At 33.4% G+C, this 17,879-nt stretch overlaps 3 protein-coding genes across 4 annotated transcripts; all 3 read left to right on the forward strand.

The window, feature by feature from the left end:
- Positions 1-1,880: 1,880 nt before the first annotated feature.
- Positions 1,881-3,355, forward strand: LOC141700140 (uncharacterized). Its single transcript, XM_074503949.1, has 3 exons — positions 1,881-2,059; positions 2,147-2,268; positions 2,897-3,355. Exons 1-3 carry the CDS (start codon positions 2,042-2,044, stop codon positions 3,255-3,257), a joined length of 501 nt encoding a protein of 166 aa, XP_074360050.1. The 5' UTR covers positions 1,881-2,041; the 3' UTR covers positions 3,258-3,355.
- An 861-nt stretch (positions 3,356-4,216) lies between these two features.
- Positions 4,217-7,114, forward strand: LOC141700142 (uncharacterized). The gene is made up of 4 exons (XM_074503951.1): positions 4,217-4,364; positions 4,675-4,733; positions 5,154-5,448; positions 6,823-7,114. Exons 1-4 carry the CDS (start codon positions 4,344-4,346, stop codon positions 6,826-6,828), a joined length of 381 nt encoding a protein of 126 aa, XP_074360052.1. The 5' UTR covers positions 4,217-4,343; the 3' UTR covers positions 6,829-7,114.
- Positions 7,115-13,469: 6,355 nt separating this feature from the next.
- LOC141700138 (uncharacterized) lies at positions 13,470-17,362 on the forward strand. Of its 2 annotated transcripts, none has more exons than XM_074503946.1 (4): positions 13,470-15,341; positions 16,111-16,340; positions 16,492-16,548; positions 16,827-17,362. In XM_074503946.1, the coding sequence occupies exon 1, from the start codon at positions 13,535-13,537 to the stop codon at positions 15,332-15,334; it is 1,800 nt and encodes a 599-aa protein (XP_074360047.1). In that variant the 5' UTR covers positions 13,470-13,534; the 3' UTR covers positions 15,335-15,341; positions 16,111-16,340; positions 16,492-16,548; positions 16,827-17,362. The 2 variants fall into 2 exon arrangements, with proteins under 2 accessions (XP_074360047.1, XP_074360048.1); XM_074503947.1 differs by having other exon boundaries at positions 13,470-15,262.
- Positions 17,363-17,879: the final 517 nt, after the last annotated feature.

Here is a 17,879-nt window from a genome sequence, read left to right on the forward strand (position 1 = left end):
GTTCCATTCCCGCTCAAATTCATTTCATAATTTGCGTCCTCATATGGCTCCTGATTTCCAGTGGTAATTATAACAGCTCCCTTATCCCCACCTTTCTCTCGCACAATACCAGCATTTTCCTCAAATCTCTCCGTGTTTTCCTCATGCCTACCCGTTGATGGATTTCCTACTGCACCGCCGTACTCCGTCCATCGTCCTCCTCCATCCATATTCCTCAACCACCTAGCCCCCGCTCCGATTTTAATATTACGATTTGGTGCTCTTAGCCAAACCCCGTATGCACGTTCAATTTCCATATCTGGGTTCTCATAAACAATACCACACTCCCTCTCTATATGGCCTATTAATCCGCAAACAAAATAGAAATTACCCATTCTCTCATATTTAAAATTTATCCAGCTCCATGCTCCCCCTTCTCTTTTGATTTTCATACGACGTTTTAACGGTTTATGAATATCCATTGTGACACGAATCCGGACATACGCCTTCCATGCTCCTTCAAAATTTGCAGGATCTGATTTTACATACTTACCAATATATTCTCCCACCCCTTTAGTATATTCTCAGATATAAAACCCTGTGGTACGTCGTAAATCTGAACCCATATATCGATCTCATTCAACTGCAACGCCTGTGGATCTCCCATCTCCTCCAGTTGCTTATACACCAACATGTTTTGCTCAAATGACCATGGCCCTCCTTCAATTACTTTTCGTAGATCCATGACATGATAGAATACAAAAGAGTATTTATATCCCCCTAGGTCATGTACCTCCATTCCTTCCCTACGCCGCCATATAGAGGCAAACAAGTTCTGCATAGCTTGAAAGTTGATACTCCTGTCCGTCGTGAATTTGCCCACCAATACAAACGTTTTCTTCTTCTCCTTTATCTCTCCAACCCCCACAACAAATCCACTCTCATCAGCATCCTCAATGGATAAATTAGCATAAAGTTTCTCCAAACCAAGTTTCTTTTGTTGACTCATAACTTTGTGTTCGTGAAAAATGATTGTGTATGGTTTAACTCAATTGAAATGAAAAAGGACTGAAAGAAAAGATAGCATATAAACTTATAAACTTGCCACAAGGGCAAGACGACTCTGAAAAAACAGAGAGAAAAAAATCTTGTTTCGCCTTTTCGTAAGTAGATGGTGTTTATGATAATGCAAATGTAACAAGTACAGGTGAATATGTAATACTCGTTTATAATAAGTAAAGTGATGGAATCATTATAAGTACAATTAAACAAACAGCTAAGTGAGATCCATTTGGTGTAAATATAAATGCCCTTATTTGTCTGCCTTAATATGCATCTTTAAATTAAAGAAGTGGGCAGGATTATTTTTTGGGTAATTGATTACACATCCAGCAATGAGTTTTCGAACTCCTGGTCTACAACAAAGTATATAAATATTCAAATATTGCACCCACGCTTAGTTAGCTAATTAATTAACTTTCTTTACCTCCACTTCTCATTAATTACTACCTCAAACAAAATTAACTTTTTATTACTAACATCTCTCTTCTCATTAATTATTTAACTCCAGTAATTCTCTTTCTCCCTATTTTATATCTTTTTCTTTCTTTAATTATAATAATAATATTTACAAATATTTTTAAAATATTATATTTAAATATATTTATAAAAGTAAACTTAATGAAACCAGAGGAACTAATCTAGTGCGGTAATAAAAATAACCAATCGAAATATGACATTTCGTAGATATTTTTGTATTCATTCAAGAACTTTAATTATTCTAAAAATAAAGAAAATTCCCAAATCTACTATTTTTAAGCTATGATCACTCATATATGTGCTGACACATTCCCACAATTCGTCTCCCTCTCCCATTTCTAAGTTCCAACAAACTCACTACATTGAAGCCTTCCCTACAAGCAAGCAATCTTATCTGTTTTCTACTCATCACACTTGTCATCTTCTCTTTCACTTCATATATATAGGCACACATGCATACATCATAATATGTACGTGTGCATGTTTTGTGTCACAGTTTCTCTCCTGGCAACAAGTTTCAGATATGGCTTTCAAGATAGTGGTAAAGCAATATTGGATCAATGTCTATTTCTGTTGATTCCTATATATTTGTGTGTTAACACTAGAGATGTGATTTACATTTATGCAGAAGTACTGGAGATCTATGTCAAAAAATGTGAATGTGATTAATGGGCAATTTGGATCATCGGTTTCGTCATCTCCCAAAGTGGTCACTGTTTCCGATGTTGGAGATCATCAGGGACGAACAATGTAATAAGTCTCTCTCTCTCTCTCTCTCTCTCTCTCTCTCTCTCTCTCTCTCTCTCTCCCCTCTCTCTCTCTCTCGCCCCCTCCCTCTCTCCCTCTCTCTCGCCCCCTCCCTCTCTCCCTCTCTCTCTCTCCTGGTTAATATGATCTCTTCAATGCATGTGTATGGATAAAAATTGCTAAACAAGGACGAAACACACGTACTAGCACAGGCATTTGCATGTTTTCTCCTTTTTTCTTAACCTTCCAAAGATTTAAATTTGTACAACAAAAAATAGAGTCAGTTCCGACCACTATAAATTTGATCGAATCCCTTCAAAATCGAGCACGGTCAGTTCTGACTCAGTTTCTAATAGTGATATATAATATTTCCAGAGCCTATAATAGTATGAGTAGTGCTAGGTATACAGAATTTTGTACAAAAAATTTTGTACAGAATGACATGACAATTGATGCGAGTTGTTTTAATTAGGTTTGTTGATGTGAATATATGGGGTCATTTCAATTAAAACACACCACATATCATTATGTACAAAATTTTGTACACAATTCTGTACACCAAACATTTTCCTAGTATAGTTTTCGAACTCAAAAATGTTCTGTCATGGTCCAAAAATTCATGTAATTGTAGGAAAGGAGGAGCTAGAAGAGGGAAGCTTGTACTTGAGCTATTGCCATTGATGGGAATAGTGTTTGGAGCGGTGGGAATGGGGATTCACACAGCATATCATCAACTAGTTCATTCTCCTGCAGTTAAAATCTCCAAAGAGAACAGATCTTCCTTGTGGGAATTGGACCGTCCCCAGCAGATCAGACATTCCGGTGATAAATTTGTCAACAGATCTTTTTTCCGAAAATTCGGCAAGATTCATCATCAGCCTGCAGCCTCTTCCGGCAGCTCTAGCTCTCAACGGAAACCTACTTATACTACTAGTAGTTACATAAGTACTGCTACTACGACAACTACTGATAAATTAGTTAATAAGATTTAGAACTTTGGCTTTTCCATACCTGTAATTTGTAACTTTTGGTACTCTAGTTAATTATTTTTTTAGTATTTATTTTTGTAATTCTAAAATTTAATATGCAATCATGCTTGCAAGTGTTTTTTTATAATAATGTTGAGTAACGAGTTCATCCAAAATCACTCATGACATATTTGATCTTATAGAATAAACGTAAATTAATAGTTAACCGCTTACTATGAATAATGTCAGAAGTCAAAAGAGGAGAAGTTTTATGAGACGGAGGGAGTAAGATATATGTATCAGCACATCAATCACTTTTAGTTTTGTGTACATCACATCGATCAGTTTTATTTTCGCATTTTAATCGTGAGATATGATCAAGATAATATACAAAACAAAACTCATATCGATCAGTTTTATTTTCATATTTTTAAGAATGTGAGTACATACAAAAATTAAATTTTTCATAAACCGAATTAGTCATACTTTACACCATAATTATTAACTAATGATTAAATAGAAACACCTCAAACAGAAAATTTAGCTAAATTTTAATCAAAAAAAATTCAGTAATTGGCTACTTTAATTTGACAGGCTCTGTTATAAAAATCGGCCGATTTTTCAAAAATCGCCGATAAATCGCTCAAAAATCGGTCAAAAATATTTGTCCGATTTGACTGATTCCCGATAAATCGCCGATAAATCATCCGATTTTATAAAAATCGTCCGATAAATCGTAAATCGGTACCTCAACCGAATAGTTCCGATTTTCGAAATCTGTAACACTGTTTACAGGTGTTAAATGTTATCTCTACCATCTATTATGCATCTGATACATCCACATAAATCTCCCTCTATTTATATTCAGGTACCTGCAGATAGCAACAGAAAACATAATTTTCGAAATTTCATACCAACACTTGTCATCTACTAAGTCTCTGTCGCCTATACAATTGCATGTAGAATAGTTCCTTCATTTTCGTTTCTGCATAACAGATATATAAATGTAGCTGTACCCTTTGGCTCTCCCACAAATTCATGCTTATTGTTGGTTAATTTTGAATTATACTTCTTACTTCACGTACAATTGTTAAAATTCTAGTTTTGAATATGGCTTCCACCTGGGCAGCGGTAAGTTCAGAATTGATTTTAATGGTGTTATAATTAGATAGATCGCAAAAATGTGTACATATTATGATAGCGTTATTCTGTTGAGAACTATTTAAATGTGAGAATTCGAAAGTGTAAAATTAATATTACTTTGCATCGTTTTCATATTTTCAACATTGTATTGTTGTGTCGTGTTCAATATTACATATTTTTCATATTTTCAGTATTATGATATTTAACTGTAAAATAATATTGTTTTTGCTATTCTCACGAGTTTTTCATAAAAAGCGACATTATTTTGTGATGATAATAATTTTCAACACATTTATAGAAATACTGGAGATCATTTTTCGGAATGAAGACTGCGATGGCCTCTGCCGATGCTACAAGGTACGCGCAAACTAAAACCGAAACATTTAAAATTTGGAAAATGCTTGATATACAGAATTGTGTATAAAATTTTGTACATAATAACATGTGGTGGGTTTTAATTGGAATGCGCCATCTTTATTCACATCAACGAGCTCAACTAAAACATCTCACATCAGCCCGCAATGGTTGACTCGGTTAGTTAAAGAGGAGATAACTATCCTCTTGGTCAAATATTCGAAGCCCACAGGAGGAGAATTTATGATTACGTCTCCTGAGTTAGAGCTTGTCGGTTAAATGCGGTTTAACTGCGTGTATCTCACATCAATTATCATGTCATTCTGTATAAATTTTTGTACACAATTCTGTACACCTAACGTTACTTTTAAAATTCGGTAGCCCATGCAATTACACTAACAACTGCAACATTCTGTGTGACAGCAAAACTGGATTTAAAGGATACCAAATGGGCACACAAAATGTGAGCCTTGGAGTGGTAACATTAGGAATCTGCATCAGTGTAGGGGTGGGCATGAGCACAGCATTTCAGCATCTAGCACATTCTCCGGGGGTGAATTTGTCCAAAAAGAAAAGACTAACTTTCCCAGAGCTTGATCTTTCCAGTGAAGTCATGGCATCAGCTGGTAAAAAATATGGTATCTGCAAGAAACTGGGTCAGCTCAATTACAACTTTATTGGACAACAATCTAATGCATCTTCGCCTAATCCCTACCAGGTAATAATCTGTAGCAACCTATCTTATATACTCCTCGATTGTTTGACACGTATTTTAAGACTATTATAAAATATAATTTTATAATTTATTTTTAATTTTTTTTATAAAAATTTGAATATTATATCTTTATTTAAAAAAATATATTTAAAATTATTTAGGCAAGCATGTTTTGCGGAAAGTCAGAAACCTTAAAACGCGTTCCGGTTCCCGGTCCACAATGTAAATAATACTTAGGGAGTAATGATATTTGGATACATAAATTAACATTTATATAGTACCGGGGCAAGGGAGACATGTTTCAAGTAAATAAATTTTTTAATCTTAAGAGAAGGTGTCTTTCCGAATTTACTCCAGTGCCCTTCAAAATAAAAGTTTCTTTCATTACCTACGCTATATTATTTTATAATAATTTTGGTACTAATTTGGTATCCTAGTATTACTCATAAGTCATAAATCAAACATCAATGTATAATTTATTTATTTTTTACTAAATACAATATAACATCGATAAATGAATCTATACTATATTATTATGAGCCAAATATGGTTTCGTTTGGTCTTGGTTACCAACTTCCTAAAATGCCTATTAATACTTTCCAAAACAAAGTTAAAGTAAATATATTTTATTTAAATAAATTAAATCATGTATTTAATATAATTACAAACTCTTTGAATGATAATCCTACTTGATTTCTAATCGCACTCAACTTCTTTTTCACTTTTTTCGTAGGTAATTAAACACTTTCAAAATTAATTTTAATAATTCAAATTTAAAAATAACAATTTATTAACAAATCAAGAACACATTAAAAAAAAATTATCACATCATTCGCATACACCAAATCAACCGCATACACTGCTCTGATAAGCGTCCACGGTCGGAGGACTTTTTATTACTTTAACTATTTAGAATTTGAATCTGTCAATAACAATAACACGATATATAAATCATTACCTTTGTCATGAATTTCAATAAAACATATTTATTATCTGCTATAATTTAATTTTATATAATAAAAAATAATAAAATAATAAAAATAATAATCAGTCCGTGCGTCGCACGGGTTATAAGCTAGTATTTGTTAAACGAATTATCTCGATAAATGAATACTACTATTTTTTTTGTTCCTAACATAATAGAGACAATATAGTTTTCATTCGGATAAATGAATAATCCCGATTAATGAGTAAAATATTTCAATTCCAAATATATTTATTTATTTAAACCGTAAACATCAGTATATAATTATATACGCTGACATCTTGTAAAAATAAAACAAATGTGAATATATTAGTTTCTTCTTTAATAATTCTTTTTATAATTTAGCAGACTAGCTGACTTTTTATTTTATTTTATTGCGTGCATGAATGAAGATGTAGAGAAAGTGGAAGCTTAAAATTGAGTCCAGCCGAGCCGAGTTCCTGCCGCGCGCTGCATGCTACCCGATTAATTATCTACTTCATTTGTATATATATTTATTATTTCATTCTTAAAAAAACTTTTATTTCATTTGTAATAAAAGTCTGTATGTAATTAAATAATACTAGTAATTAAGTAACTGAATGGCCGCCAGTTGCCTTTTTCTTGTAAATAAGTGGTGTGTTCTTTTTGGCCAATTATAAATGGTGAATTTTGATTTGTTTTGATTTAATTAAATAAATAAAAGTGGTATACATTCAAAATGAAATTCATGCATGACTCATTATTAATGAAAAAAAATAAAAGTTATACGTCTATACTATACTATTATAAGCAAACACCCTCTATTTGGTTGTTGGTCGGTTATTCAGTACAGTTGTTTGGTACGGTAAATATCAACCGCAATATCTAAAGACAGATAGATGAGAATCGTTGGATGTAATAATCAAATAATATTATATTAATATTTAAGCTGCTGTAATTGGTTTAGGGTTCGAATCCCGTCAACAGCGTATTATATTTAAATTTTTATATTTTTTATTTTTAACAATTTTTACATGTTCAAGGTTCGAGTCCCGTGAACAACATATTATATATTATATTACTTATTTTCAGTTAAGTCTCAAATTATCATAAAATGTATATTATTATAACTTATTATGTTCTTCAATTTATTTTTCAACTAAATCTATACTCATATATTAATAATTTTATAATAAAATATATTATTCAAAATTATTCGAGTGTTAAAAAACAATCCGTGCATATCACGGGTTATAAGCCAGTACCTAATAAAATGAAGAATTGGACATCACGAATACCGATACACGCAAGAATATACTCCCTCCATACCCTCAATTTTTTACATCGATCGACACGCATTTAATACTTTTATTAAATGTAATTGTATAATTTTTTTAATTTTTTTTCTAAATAAAAATATAATGTACAAATTTTTATAAAAAAGGAAATTTTTAAAAATGAATTACGGAACTGTATTTTATGGTTATTTTAAAATACGTGTCAAATATGTGAAAGAAAATGTAAAGAAATTAGGGGACGGAGGTGGTAAATGTTATTGTATATTCACACTGTGGGAGATGATTATATTGTCTCAGCTAGCATCTAGCCTCTTGTACAACTCCACTCTCTCTCGTTAAGAATAAAAAGATGGAAAATGCTAGAGATACAAAATTAATTACTAAAATAGTTACAGATGAAACATGTCACATGTTGGTTGGCTAAATATAAATGAACTCTCTGTAGTTATATTAATAGGACCAATTGAGCGCGATGAGATAGTTCAAGTGGTTAAGAGCTTATCTCTTGTCGTCCCAGGTTCTGAGTTCGATTATCGCTCACCCCGAGATTTGTTAGAACGGATACTCAATTCTAAGACATATAAGCCATATTAGTAAAAAAAAAAAAATAGGATCAATTGAATTATTTCATTTTGTCACATCACCCATGTCATGTCATTTTGTTACAATTTTTTGTAATTTTCTTTTGTGCCTCTAGTATTACCTAAAAAGATTGACCCTATTGTTATTTTCTTTTGCTATTATATCTTCTTAATATTACCACAAGTCCTTAAATTATTAGTATCAGTGGGTACGTAAATTTATAACAAAAATTAGTTTCATGCAATGAGAAAAACTTTTAAGTAAAAGTTAGTTTCATCAAAAGCCGTCACTATTGGTAATATTGACCAATTAGGTTAGGTACTGCACCAGCAGTATTAATGTGGAGAGTACATTACGTAATTGATTGTTGGCCTAGCAGGCTCATGGTGTGATTGTAATATGATCTGTTTAAATTCTGGGGCAAGTTCATCAAGACATTTACGTACCCATGTCACTTGATTAAACGTTTAAAGTCAAATTCATGTGCAGTGTGGGTAATATTTTTCATCAAGGTGGAAACAAATCATCTCATGCAATGTTCTCACAGGACGTAAGTAAGTGTAACTATACCTGACAATTCGTTCATGTAGTGTATTTTCGTGTTTCGTGTACTTGAATGTCAAACGCAAAATCGACATGTTTAGGGTTTCTCTATATTCGTGATCGTGTACGTTCATTTTGTGTCGTTTCGTGTATGTCATATTAATTGAATATTAATATATATTAAATTTAATATTAATATAAATTAAAATATAAGATTTTTAGATAAAAATTTATAAAATATATGAAAAATATATATTCGGATCTCAATTCTATACAATATAATAAAATCAAATAATATTTTAAAAATAAATATGCATACATTTATTATAATACTACATATATTTATAAAAAATATTAAAAATTTATTATAATATTTATTTATGTCGTATATTTCGTGTCGTGTCATGTACTCGAAGGTTAAACACAAAACCGACACTAAATCTAGACTATGTACTTTCGTGTTCGTGTATTTTCATGTCGTTTACTAAAAGAGCAAACACAAATACTAAATTTTCATGTCGTTTCGTGTCGTGCAAGCGTGTCGTGTCCAAAATTGTCGGGTACAAGTGTAACATACTAATACAGCTTTTTGTTCAAGACAAACAATTATCAAAGTGTCTATAAAAGCGCTTTTTACTTGTTAGCTTCAAATCATCCATCTTTATAAACTAGAAAAGATCCTTTCAGTTAATCATCGATCCTATCAGTTATTCATTTTCGTGAAATATCATTTTCTTACATGTGATTCAAACAATAGCTACAGCATCAGTGCAAATCTTTTGAATTCTCCTTTCACTCTCTCGTATTTAAATGATTTCACTGTGGTCGGTTGTGATGATCGAGCATTGATCACCAACCCTAAAGAGAAGCATTACAGTACTAGTACTGGTTGCAGTTCCGAATGCATCAACGCTAAAGATGTTCTTAATTATGGTTGTTACCGGATTGGTTGTTGTCGAGTACTAATACCAAAAGGTCTAAAGTACTTCGAGGCTCAACTTGAATCAATAAGCAACCATGCCAGGGCTTGGTCGTTTAACCGTTGTAGCTATGCTTTCTTGGCTGAAAAGGATAGATTTAAGTTCCGTGGTGCTTCAGATTTATCTGATCCTACATTTATTGAGAGGACAATCGATACTTGACTGGGTACTTGGGAATCAAACTTGTGATGAAGCACAAAAATCAAACGGGTATGCCTGTCAGTCAAATACCAACTGGATTAATTCAACCAATGATCTTCTAGGGTACACTTGTAGATGCCGTCAAGGTTTTCGAGGCAACCCATACCTAGCTAAGCCCAGGCTGCCAAGGTCAGTCTTCATTCAAAACATACTCAAAAACAGTACTGATACAAATATTTAGCACATTGTATCCTGATTGTGCCTGTATAATTTGTTGTGATGCTCTTTGGTAGATTTCGATGAATGTGCTGATCCAAACAAAAAATGGTGCGAGAAAATGTACACCAATACTATTGGGGGTTATTACTGTTCTTGTCACTACAACAAATTCGGCTATTTACGACGGCCAACTTACGACGGAAAAAAATGCGCTCCTAACTTACGACGGAAAAAACCCGTCATAAATGACCAGATTTGTTGTAGTGGCACGGGTACTATGGCAATGGCAAAGTTAATGGTTGCATCGCTGTGAAATCCAAATTTCCAGCAATCAAATTCTCACTAGGTAATATATATTTTTCCTCTGAAAATATTGTGTTATTGAAAAGATGTTCATGGATCGTGGGAGTATTGAGGTTGATGATGTATATGCTTTTTCCGTGACATCTGATATTATTATGAACTCCGATCCTGAACCACAAAGTATGGAAGAGTGTCGACACCGAGATGATTGGCCAAAATGGAAAATTGCGATTCAAGAAGAATTGCAATCATTACGCAAGAGAAATGTATTTGGACCTGCAGTCCAAACACCAGCTGGTGTAGTCCCTGTCGGGAATAGATGGGTGTTTATACGAAAATGAAATGAAAGGAATGAAATTGTGAGATATAAGGCCCGACTAGTAGCCCAGGGATTCTCTCAAAGACATGGTTTTGATTACCAGGAAACATACTCTCCTGTGATGGATGGAGTTACTTTCCGTTTTCTAATAGGTATGGCTTGTATGGAAAAACTGGAAACACGTTTGATGGACGTTGTGACAGCATACCTATATGGATCACTTGATATTGATATTTATATGAAAATTCCTGAAGGGTTAAATATTGAGGACACTAAGCCTCGACATCTATATTCTGTTAAATTACAACGATCATTGTATGGTTTGAAACAATCTGGTCGTATGTGGTACAACAGGCTGAGTGAGTACTTATTGAATGATGGATATGTTAATAATCAAGTGTGTCCTTGCATTTTTATTAAACAATCATCAACTGGTTTTGTTATTATTGTTGTATATGTGGATGATTTGAATATTATCAGTACTACTGAAGATATTACTAATGCTGTTAACTATTTGAAAAATGAGTTTGCAATGAAAGATCTTGGAAGGACAAGATTTTGTTTAGGTATACAGGTGGAGCACTTATCTTCAGGAATATTTGTTCATCAATCAAACTACACTGAAAAGATTCTTGATCGGTTCTACATGGACAAAGCTCATCCACTAACCATACCAATGGTTGTTCGATCACTCGAGGTTGAAAAAGATCCTTTCCGTCTTAGAAAACAAGATGAAGAGACTCTTGGACCTGAAGTTCCATATCTCAGTGCAATTGGCGCTCTCATGTATCTTGCAAACAACACACGACCTGATATTGCATTTGCAGTGAACTTGTTGGCAAGATTTAGTTCTGACCCTACTAAAAGGCATTGGGATGAAATAAAACATATATTTAGATATCTTCGAGGGACAATCGATCTTGGACTATTCTTCCCAAACAATTCAAGATCACTGCTAGTTGGATATGCGGATGCTGGATACATGTCAAATCCTCATTTTGGGCGATCACAAATAGGTTACCTATTTACATATTGTGATAGTGCTATCTCTTGGAAGTCTACAAAACAGACTATGACCGCAACTTCATCAAACCACGCAGAGTTACTAGCAATTCATGAAGAAAGCAGAGAATGTATTTGGCTAAGGTCGGTCATTCAACATATTCGAGAATCATGTGGATTATCAAGTATTTCAGATAGTCCTACAGTTTTATTCGAGGATAACTCGGCCTGCATCAAACAACTTAAGGAAGGATATATTAAAGGGGATCGAACAAAACACATATTGCCAAAATTCTTCTACCCTCATGAACTTCAAGAAAATGGTGATATTGATATTCAACAAGTTCGCTCATGCGATAATCTAGCAGATATGCTTACAAAGTCACTACCTACATCAACATTTGAGAAGCTAAGAAATAATATGGGTATGCGGAGGTTAAAAAGTTTGCTACATCAAAATGTCAAAATGTGAGACATTTTATTGAGGGGGAGGTTGTACTTGTTTTCCTTCGTCAAGGTTTTTATCCCACTCGGTTTTTCCTTGTAAGGTTTTAACGAGGCAGTCAATCTTTGCAATAATTCGCATTTGACAATCAAGGGGGGGTGTTAAAATATTTGAATAAAAAAAAAGTGATTGTCAAAGCGTATCGAGGAAGTCTCTCAAATCTTACCAAGGAAGACTTGTAAAGCTTATCGAGGAAGACTTGTAAAGCTTATCGAGGAAGTTTTGTAATACTTAATGAAGAAGATTTGAATAGCTTACTTAGTAAGCCTTGTAAACCAACTACTATAAATAACTCATTTAGCTAATGAAATACAACACAACTTTCTCTGCATCTTCTATTCTCCTATACTTCCTCTACATTAAACATAACTAATATTTTCAGTCAAGGTTTATAATAATTTCCAATATATTTGACCATTTTTCAAAATGACATTCACGGTAACACTAGAAATAGAAACTCCTAAACCATATTCCCTGAGTCATTCATAGCAAATCCAAGAGCGTCTTAACTTATTATATATATATATATATAATAAAATATTAGTTTTATTAATTTAAGATATAGATGAAACATTTGTCTCCAACAATTCTCCTTATATTTATTCCTTATTTAATAATTTAATAATATCAATTCATTCTTTTCATTAAAGTAAGAGAGAAAGATGATTTGACTCGTTTTTTATTATAAAATATTCTCACTCATTTTTTAAATATTTTTTGCTCATTCGTTATACGTATTTTAAGGCTAATATAAGCAAAATTTTATAATTTATTTTTATGTATAAAGCTTAACTATTACATTGTTATTTAAAAGAAAAGATATTTAAAATTATTTAGGGAACGTTACTTTACGGAGCCTAACTTAAAATGCGTGTGGATCCCCGTCTCAAATATTAAAAATTTTGGAGGGACGCATGAAGTAATGTTTAAGGGATTCTTAAAAAAAGAAGAATGTTATTTAAAAATAACCATATTAGAGTAAGTCCAACAACCTCTTAATTCAATCATCAAATATAATGCAAAAAATTAGTTCCTAATGAATTAAGACATAAATAAGGATGTTTGTCTGCAACAATACTATTTATACTTTTTTAGCAAAAAAAAAAAACAATACTATTTATACTTATTCCTTATTTAATATTTTATTATTAAAAACCTATCAAATCAATTATAATTTAACATTTAACGCACGCGCTCCCTTGCACTCGATATCTCTGTAAATCGATTAGAAGCAACAAGAAGACGAATAAGATGAGGTTTTGTTTGAGTTGCAAATCATCATCAGGTATTTATCTTACGCCCTTTCTTCATTCACATTCTCTTCACATTAACCCTAATCATCCCAAAAAACCCTTTATTGCTTCTTTATCAAACCCTAATGCTCAATTACAGCAATTACTTTACGAGAAATCAAAGGTTGGTTTCGATAAGCTCGATGATGCTCTCTTTGTGTTCGATAAAATGCTCAAAATGAAACCTCTGCTTCCTGCTTTGAATTTTAGTCAGCTCTTAGCTGGCCTTGTTCGAATGAAAGAGTACTCTGTAGGTGTCTCTATGTTTAGAGATATGTGCGTTTTATGCGTTCCCGTTAACATATTTACCTATAATACTGTAATCAACTGTTGCTGTCACCTGAATAGACTTGATTACGCCTTCTCGTTGTTGGGCGGATCCATTAAGCGTGGTTTCGTCCCAGATGTTGTGACCTACAGCACTCTTATCAAGGGCCTTCTATCTCAAGACAGGCCTGTTGAGGCTGAACATTTGTTTAAGAAGCTTATTTTATTCAATGAGGTTCAACCCAATGTAGTAACCTATAACATTATCATCGACGGTCTATGCAAAACTTCAAATACTTTAATGGCTGTCAAGTTGTTTAGAAATATGGGGAAGAAAGGTTGTATTCCCAATACAGTGACTTATTCCACCCTTATTGATGCTTTATGCAAAGACCGACATGTTGATCATGCATTGAGTCTTCTTTCTGCAATGAACCACAAAGGCATTTCACCGAATGTTGTCACCTATACTTCATTAATTCAAGGTCTCTGTAACTTTGGTCGATGGGAAGATGCAATTCAATTGCTAGGAGAGATGAATGCTAGGAATATCTCTCCAAATGTGCATACTTATAGTATATTGATAGATGCATGTTGCAAAGAAGGAAATGTCAAAGATGCGGAATCTGTGATGGAATTGATGATTCAAAGAGGCCAATATCCTGATGTAGTCGCATACAGTTCACTGATGGATGGATATTGCTTGCGTGGAGAAATTGATGAAGCCTTAGAGGTGCTCAAAATCATGAGAGGAAAGGGTATATTGCCCAATTCTGGTACCTACAATATTTTGATAAATGGTTGTTGTAAAAAGATGGAAGTGGACCGAGCAATTAGTCTCCTTAAACAAATGCCCCTTGAAGGTTTGGTACCAACAATTGAAACTTTCACTACTATTTTACAAGGATATTTTCAGGCAGGTAGAGTTGTTGAAGCACGGAACTTTTTCCAGGAGATGTTAACCAAAGGTCAGAAACTGAATATTGTGACATGTAGGATCATATTGCATGGTCTTTGTGAGAACCTTCTCGTTGGTGAAGCACTCTCTTTCTTTCAGACAATGGAATGCGCGGGTATACATCCAGATATAATTATTTACACTATTCTGATTGACGGATTGAGCAAAGATGGACGTCTAGAAAAGGCAAGAAGCCTTTTTGAAAGCCTTCCTTCGAAAGGTTTAAGACCTGATGTCAAAGCGTATACCGTCATGATCGGAGCATTTTGTCGAGAAGGGTTTCTCGATGAGGCGAATGTACTATTTGCGAAAATGAAAGATAGTATTTGCTTGCCTGATGGTGCTACCTACAATATACTTATCCGCGGCAATTTTCGAAACAAGAAGTACAATGAAGCAAGTGCACTCATAGATGAGATGCGTGCTTGCGGCTTCTCAGAAGATGCATCTACCATGTCCTTGGTACTGGCTTTACTTGAATTAAAAGATCAAGATCCTGCTCTTCTTGCTTTGCATAAGAAATACTTGACATAGTTACCTGGTATAATTCCAGCCAGGCTTTGATAAGCTCTATGATCGGGTTTTTTTTTCCGGTTAAAATCTCCGATTGATACCTTTGTTTTCTGTTATGATATATAACTGAAGGTTCCTGTATGAATTTTAATTCACTGCTAGCAAAAATTGCTATAAATATTAACATTCTGATGGATGCATATTATAATAAAAGAGAAAACTAGACCTAACTATATATCTTCTTGGAGAATTTGGAACTGTTCAGCATTTTGTTACATTTTTGGTTGTGGCTTTTAAGGGGATGCATTCATAAGGTCTATGTTATAATACGAATATGATATACTTCCTAAATTGAATATATATACAAATGTGATTATTAGATGTTCCAAGTCCCTTGCTATGCAGCAGATGTGCTTTCATTCAAGAGGTAATTGCAGACTCTGCTCCCCATTCGAACCCAACAGGATATGACAATGGCCTTCCTTTGTCAAGCGCGAACCACTCGGTTAACTGTTTGAGTCAGTTCCATTTTATTAGATCATTTCTAATTTTATATTTATAAAGTTGTCTGCGCTGTAATATAGGAGACTGATGTGCATTATGATCTCTGCTAGTGTGGCAACTGATGTTCCGAATTTGTGTTTTGTTATTATGGTAGTTCTCATAATATTTATCATGACATCCTCAATATCTAATAGAAATGTTTGAAAAGAAGGGAGAAATAGGAGGATGTGAAATTCAGTTGAAGAAAAAGCTTTGGTAGGTTCTTATTCCCTAATAATCTCGAATTGTTGCAGGTTAGATAATGGCCAGTATAATAATTACTACTCAGTCGAGTTGGACAAAAATTTAATAGAAGCTTCTAAATACTGATCTGCTTGGAAGGCCATCTGTAGAATATAAAATAGAAATATGGAGAGAGCCATGAGGTTCCATTTAAACAGCTTCGGAATCTGACTTTCCTCACCAATCTGTTTTTTTCAACCTGGACAATGGGTGTCTCTTTCACTCTTGGTCTACTAAACAGGTACTTATTAAGCATTTAAGCTACAGTGCACCTACACGCTTGCACACACACTCATATATGTAGAAAATCGACATGACAACGTAGAATAGTTTTCACTGGTGACATCTTTTCGCTATTAATGATTGTAAAGTTTCTTCTACATATATTGCAGGGATTTGCGCCATAATTACATGACAGGCCCAGATGTTAATAGCAGCATGCCGAACTTGTGAGCAAATTTCTTACTAATTTATATTTCTATATTTTTCAGATAATTTGATACAACTCTGATACATTTCTTACGTGACGTTTATGGGACTCGGGATGTTAATTGATTATTCGGGGGAAATCCGAAGGAATTTGGGAGAATGTTACTAATTTGACATGATTGTATGGTTTTAGTCCCTTTTGGCAAATATTAAAAATCAAATACTGTCGATCTATTTAATATCAGTCTATCTAAATTTTGCGGGTTTATGAAATGTATCTTACCTCTTAATATTGCAGGTTTATTGCCTTAAACAATGTCAGTGGCCCTTTGCCGTCATAGCTTGGGAGGTTAACAAAGTTAGAGCAGATGTAAGTGTTTAGTTTTGAAGTTCTTATTAAAATCAGTCCCAGTGTTTAGATAAAGAGTGTCAGTCCTGTTATGGCATTGAAAATTATAAGTTTTGTGTGAGCTTGACATAGTATGCTATAACAGTATGACAAGCCACATATAACATGACTTTATTTTCTCACAGCCTCACAACGAAGTGATCTTCTTCGCAATTATAACGGAGAAAACAAAACTAGTGTATATATCAGAAATATTGAGGTCTTTTTCCCTGTTGAGTTGATCTTTGTTGTCTTTTTAATAAGACTAGCCACAAAATGCTGGAGTTTAAAATTTTTCACTCAAGTAACATCTTTCTGTTGAACTGTATCAGCATCATTATGATGTATCAGTATTCTCATCATGGCATGATAGCCTGGCGCGTGTATGGGTTTATGATGATCCCATAATTGTCGTAATTCTATTTTAGTCGAATGTTTTGAATTAATAGTGTCGTTTTTTTGCCAAATGTCTTGTCGCGTCATTAATCATTGAACATATATCCAAGTCGTTACATGTTCCAAAATTTTAAGGCGAAATGTTAGGTTCTCAAAAACGTTTCAAAAACAGTTCCAAAATGCTTAGTTGTCAATATATGATTGGTTATTTCCTTACTAATGATATGGACCACGTGCATAAATATGAGTTTTTCTGAATTTAATCACGCCATGTGTTATCTTGGAACCATTTTTGGGTATATAGCACTGCTCAAATTTTAGTGGCGATTAAATACGGGGTCATAAAATACGACATTGGGGCATGAAATTAGTGAAGCTAACGATAAACAAATCAGAAAGAAAGCCGAAAGTATGAATTATTGCCGTTGATTACGGAAAGGGAAGAATAAATTAAACTTTTGTTTTGGCATGAAGTCACCTGAATTTTAAAGTAGTATTAATTTATGATTACAACTAATAGACGTGATTAACAGACTACTAAACTTGCTTTCACATAAGCTTGAGATC

The sequence above is a fragment of the Apium graveolens genome, unplaced genomic scaffold, assembly GCF_009905375.1.
Source record: "Apium graveolens cultivar Ventura unplaced genomic scaffold, ASM990537v1 ctg1815, whole genome shotgun sequence".
Lineage (NCBI taxonomy): Eukaryota > Viridiplantae > Streptophyta > Magnoliopsida > Apiales > Apiaceae > Apium > Apium graveolens.

What these genes read in the sequence shown, in the direction of transcription:
- LOC141700142 (XM_074503951.1), top strand. Translation starts at nt 4,344, where the DNA reads ATGGCTTCCACCTGGGCAGCG. An exon ending in TGGCTTCCACCTGGGCAGCG is followed by an intron (nt 4,365 to 4,674) that starts GTAAGTTCAGAA and finishes ACACATTTATAG; the next exon opens with AAATACTGGAGATCATTTTT. An exon ending in GCCTCTGCCGATGCTACAAG is followed by an intron (nt 4,734 to 5,153) that starts GTACGCGCAAAC and finishes TCTGTGTGACAG; the next exon opens with CAAAACTGGATTTAAAGGAT.
- LOC141700140 (XM_074503949.1), top strand. An exon ending in GATCATCAGGGACGAACAAT is followed by an intron (nt 2,269 to 2,896) that starts GTAATAAGTCTC and finishes ATGTAATTGTAG; the next exon opens with GAAAGGAGGAGCTAGAAGAG.
- LOC141700138 (XM_074503946.1), top strand. Translation starts at nt 13,535, where the DNA reads ATGAGGTTTTGTTTGAGTTGCAAATCATCATCAGGTATTTATCTTACG.